At 35.0% G+C, this 6000-nt stretch overlaps 1 protein-coding gene across 1 annotated transcript in view; it reads left to right on the top strand.

The window, feature by feature from the left end:
• DACH1 (dachshund family transcription factor 1) overlaps nt 1-6000 on the top strand; it is a 383401-nt gene that overhangs the window by 177138 nt on the left and 200263 nt on the right. Inside the window, exon 2 of the mRNA XM_081815014.1 lies at nt 3386-3501. Within this exon, the coding sequence (XP_081671140.1) occupies nt 3386-3501 (116 nt within the window). The remainder of the gene's footprint in view (nt 1-3385; nt 3502-6000) is intronic.

Below are 6000 nucleotides of genomic sequence, written 5' to 3'. Positions count from 1 at the left end.
CCACTCCAGCAACCCTCAGTTTGTTTCCTGAGATTAAGAATTCCTCATATCAGTGAGATCATATGATACATGTCTTTCTCTGATTGACTTATTTCGCTCAGCATAATACCCTCCAGTTCCATCCACATTGTTGCAAATGGCAAGATTTCATTCCTTTTGATGGCTGCATAATATTCCATTGTATATTCTATATACACTACATCTTCTTTATCCATTCATCTGTCGATGGACATCTTGGCTTTTTCCATAGTTTGGCTATTGTGGACATTCCTGCTATAAACATCGGGGTGCACATACCCCTTCGGATCCCTACCTCTGATGTAATTTAGGATTATCCTGACACTCAAAATTCCAAGCTTTTGTCATACCTTACTTTTCATTTCCTGGAAACTTCAAGACCACTGGAATGGATGACGTAGGATACTTGACGAATTTTGGGGAAAGGGCTTCCTAAGTTGGATTAAAACTTATTTAAATACATAAAGTGAAAAGAAGAAAAAAAGAAAGAAAATAAATATATATAGTAATCCGGGCACTGAGTTAAGTTTTTAGGACACAAAGATATATTTTATATACTTTCTGCCATGTATGCTGGAGAGTAAAACAAATGCACAGATTACTATGATCAGTGCAGAGAGAGCTATAATAGAATTGTTCACCATGGGTTATCATGGTGCATAGAAAGCATATTAACTAGAAGTGGTTAGTAAGAAGGATAGTTAAAGTTTAGCCAAGTTTAGCCAGGTGAATGGGGATGAGGGTGAGTTGGTGTAGAAAAGGCCTTGGTGGCAAAGGAGGCAGCATCTATAAAGGTGGTGTAATGGGAGACCAAAGCAACTTGTGACACACTTCATTTCAGGGGGCCATGAATGTAAGAATAAAATGGTGAGATTGGAAAAGTAGGCAGGGGCCAAGCATTGGAAGGCTTTGGTGCCGTGGTAAGGAGTGTGAACCTTATGGAGAACTACTGATATTTTTAAGCAAATGGAAAACATGAATCAAATTTGCATTTTAGAAAAATCCTTCCGAGATCAGTATGGAGAGTTGTCTTGACTCTGGACTCTAGGCTTTATAGTGGAACGAAGTTGGTGGTAGATCTTAGAGGAGTTCAGAAGGCTGTAATAGTAGGTCAAATAAGAAATGAGGGATTGACCTGGAAGATAGAAGTAGGGATAGAGAAAGGAGAATGGATCAGAGAGACATCTTCATTGGGATGATATTTGAGTGTACAGGGGGGAGGTTGGGGGAGTGGGGGAGAAACAGCTGAGTCCTGGATTTTTGGCTTAGTCGGTTAGGTGCCATTTTGCTGAACCAGGGAAAGAGAGAGGTTTTAATGGGGAAGATGAGTTCAGATTTGGACAAGTTGAGTCTTAGATTATTAAAGAACATCTAAACAGAGATTTCCAGGAGACAGGCATTAATCTATGTGAATCCCAGGAGGAAGACCTAGGCTGTAGATATACATTTAGCCATTATTCCTTAGCATCTCAGGGATGTCAATAGCAGGATTACTCAGGAAGAATGGAGACTGTCAGAGGGCTGTTGATTAACCCTAGGCACATAACATAACAAGAGTTAAAGAAACAGCTGAAGATGAAGAATAATAATGACAAATAAGAATAAGTAGCCAGACAGATACTATAATATGAGGGAGAATGTCCTTATGGAATAGCAAAACAAACTCACAGTCTCCTTGCTTTTGGTTCAAAGCCCTTCAGGATCTGGCCCCAGGCATTAAATCTAGCATTATCCCTCTTCGCTCCTCATCTTTCTTGACCTATTTTGGCTCAATGGAGATAATCCTGTACATTCATACATTGGCATGTTTCCATTCATCTCTCATATTCTCACTGGAGTGCACTTTTCTTCCATTATTTTCCTCTCCATGCCTACCTAACTCATCCTGCAGAATACTCTTCTAATGCTTCTACTGCCATGAAATCTCATCTCCCTTCCCTCAACATGGAAGTATCATCATCTAGCCTAACCTCCAATCAGTATTCAGATTGCAACTTTCTTATGACACTTAGCACATTCTGGCATGCGCCATAGTTATTTATGCACCAGATTGTCCCTCTTAGGCAAGAGCATAAACTCCTGAAGACTAAAGAACCCATTCTCCCAAATTAATCTCCACAGTGTACTGCTTTGAAAACAGCAAGTGCTTAATAATTGTTAAATGATCACATATATTACTTACACTAAATAACAAAGGCAAGATCTTTGAATTTTCTGATGAGGCAAAGGATCTCAGTTGAGGCTCACATGGAAATGTGAACTTATGAAGGCTCTTTCTGGTGGTTCTGAGATGTCTAGGCACATATTGCCCAGACGATGGAAAAACATTTCACAAAAGCGGATTCATGATACAGGGGCAGAAAGGAGAAATATAATGCTAAGTGTGTTTGTTTCAAGAATTGCTAAAATTATATTCTTCATGTTATTCTCATGCAAAAATAGTAAACGCTTACCTCCTTTTCACCTTGCGCTTTTAAAATTTTAAAAGTTAATCTCATGCAATAGGCATGTAAAGGACAAGTACCGCTAAAACACAAACACAATGTATTTTTATTTATCCTAAAGGCAGATATAAGATGCTATACTGGCAGTTTCTCAACGACGTCCTGCAAATAATCCTAAACCCTTCCAGTTTATTTCAGTGGATTAAAGTAAAGCAACCTAGTGGGGCTGTTCATTTAAATAGAATAGGGTTAAATGATAACTTGACTTATCTTTTAAATGACAAAAAATAAAGAAATTGCAAGACCTTTTCACACATTAGATATGTATTGTCATTTATCATCTAGATATCAGGCTAGCAGTGCGAAGTAATAAAACATATCATCGAAAAATGTGCTATAGGTCTGAATCACTCTTTCATTCCACCTCCCAGCTAACTGTAGTATTAAATCAAACAAGCAGAACATTTCCTTAGGCAGCCATTGCCTTTTAATTTCCTGAAGAACCTTAAAATATCATTCATTACAAGTACTACACATATTTGGTTTTTAAAAGTCTCATAAATCAATAGCAGGCTGACTGTAATAATTATTACAAGTTAGTGCATAATTTTCGTGCTGAAGGCTGCATGCAGAACTTTAGCATATGCAAACGAGGCAATTCAAACTGTGTATAGATATTAATATGAAGAAGCAGGTAACGAGGTGCAGGCTATGAATTATGCATCAAGAGTGGCTGATCTTCAATGAGGAAAATGAATTCAGCATGTAATCTAATTAGTGATGGAAGTCTATTACATCTAACTGCAAAAGCAACCGTCCTTGAAACAAATTTATTTACAGTCCATGTTACCACTTGAAACAACTTTGAAATGATGTGTAAGACAACAGCTTAATTGTAAAAATTTTTTGTTTGTTTGTTTCAGTTCTAGACCTGGAAGGCCTCCTAAGAGGACTCAAAGTGTCACCTCCCCAGAGAACTCTCATATCATGCCACATTCTGTCCCTGGCCTCATGTCTCCTGGGATAATCCCACCAACAGGTAAGAATACTACCCATTTATACCAAAAACATTAAAAGTCAGCCAATGTCATAGTTCTTATATATGTATATGTATGTTTACATAGATATTTATACCCATCAATTGTGTTTTGTGCACACTAACATTATGTTACCAATGAGGATTTCTTGCAAAACTGCATTAGGGTTATCACCATTTCTTTATTTAAAATAAAATGAAAGGAGCTAAATCGAGCACAGTGCTAGGAGTGATTCTAATTAATCCTCTCACTAATTTCAAACAACAAATTATTATCCCTATTTTCCTGGTAAGTAATCAAAGCTAGGAGAGAATCAAGTGACTCTCCCAAGGTCAATTAGCTTGTAACTGTTAGTGGTTATTCAAATTCAGGTCTCTGGATTCTAAATTTATGTTTTCATTCACAAGAACTCCGAAATAGACTGAAATGCATCCAAACAAGACAGTAACTATGTCAATAAAATATCTCCTCTATTTTTTCAAACTACAGTGTGAATACATTTCCATTAGAAACATCTGAAAGATGGTCACTTCTGGAATTTTAAAAATGTGCAAGAAAAAAGAATAGTCTTGACTGCATAAGTTCCATACCACAAACAACTTTAATAATGCACTAGATACGAAAATAACTCATTTGATTCTACCCCTTGGATGTGTTCATTGAGTCTTTTATTTACTTAACACGTTTGCCCACTTTCCATGTTTCATCTAAACCAATGAGCAAATTAAAATAATAATTATGGTGATTTTATTTATATTCATTCTTACCATCACCAGGAGATTATTGAGGAGATATACATATAAACACAATTGCCATGTAACACAAACTGATACAGGAAGAATAATCTGGCAAGATGAGGAGAGAGTCTTCCTCTTTTCTCTGAATTCCCGTATCAGTGTTTTCTTTTATTTTGTAACATTTCTCTTTCTCTATGCTATGATACCATTATGGATAATCTGATTTCATATTCCAAATTTGGTAGAAAGCTCTTTGAAGGCATGATTATTTTAATTCCACTTTATTTTTGTGAGAATGCCTGAACAGCTCTTTCACCTTTGTGGACCTTTATCAAACATCTGTTGAGTTGAATTTCAAACCATTTGTTCATTTTATATATTTAATCTTTTTCCAGTAAGGTACCATGGTATATACTTAACAGCAAATTATTTAAAGTGCCACAGAGAGTTGTATTTTTATGCTAATTTTGCAGATGAAAATTTGAGACATAGAAAAATGAAATCAATAGCTGAAAATGACCCAATTACAGAACGAGTATCATCATTTCCATTTGTTTAATTAGTCGTGTTTCTCAAGTGATTGAATCCTACTGGCTGAAATTCTAATTCCAAATTTGAGATTCAGAAAAGAAATAGGCAGTACTTTGTTAAATTTAACTGTTTTTATTTAGATAAAATTTCCTGATCTGAAAATTTGGCGATTTTTTGGTACCATATAGCCTAGATGTAACTAAAATCTTAACTGTTCATATTTTATGCTTGAAAGACTCAGGTGTGCTAGAAGAAAGAATTGTTGACTTAATTAACTTCTCAATGAACTGTGTTATGGGGATTTTAAAAAATCATTTTAATAATCATTATTCTGTATTTGAAAATTTTGCGTTGCAGTTATCTTATGGGTGAAACGTATTTTAGATTGTATTCATATTAAGATAGGGAAGATCTGGTTCCAAATCATCAACATCATCAACATTTAATCTTTTAAGGGGAAGACAATAAATAGTTCGTTATCAAAATAGTGAAGAAATAAGATGATTTCATCACAGTCTAAGTATAGCAACACCTCACATAGTTAACAGCATCATGTAACTTTAGGGTAAGTAAAGTTTCTAAGTGATGATCATATGCCAAAACTGAAAATCAAAATATTAAGTTATTTTCCATAGACCCCTTTCTGAAATATATAATTCCCTGGCTTGGTGAACAGAGACACCGAAGATAATTTAAATTTGACTCATTATTATGGACATTCATTTTTGAAGTAGGATCAATTTCATGTATTTCAGTTGCTGTGATGTTCTTCTCAAACATGTTTTTTTTTGTTGTTGTTGTTGTTTGTTTGTTTACTTTTGTTCTTCTTAGTATGTCATGAACCCAGAAAACAGAATTTCTTTCAAGCTTATTAAGCATTATATTGAAAAAGACCTTAAAGAGTCATGTTCTAGAAAATTTGTTTTAGATGAAGAAATAGAGGCTCATCAAGAGGGTAAAATGGATTGAAAAGTAGGTTTTGAACAGCTCAGTGCTCTATAGAGCCCAACGAATGACTTTAAGACATGGGGAGCATGGCCTTACTATTAGCTATTTCACTTACTTTCTTTTTTATTTGTTTGTTTCAAGTTTTTATTTAAATTTTAGTTAGTTTACATGTAGTGTAAATTTTAGTTAAATTTTAGTTAGTTTACATATAGTGTAATATTAGTTTCTGGAGTAGAATTTGTGTGTCATCACTTACATATAATACCCAGTGCTCATCACAAGTGC

Source organism: Leptonychotes weddellii, chromosome 3 (genome assembly GCF_054177405.1).
Source record: "Leptonychotes weddellii isolate Sample4059 chromosome 3, ASM5417740v2, whole genome shotgun sequence".
Classification (NCBI taxonomy): domain Eukaryota; kingdom Metazoa; phylum Chordata; class Mammalia; order Carnivora; family Phocidae; genus Leptonychotes; species Leptonychotes weddellii.
The sequence above is the reverse complement of the archived record's forward strand: the minus strand, read 5'-3'. Positions and strand labels throughout refer to the sequence as shown.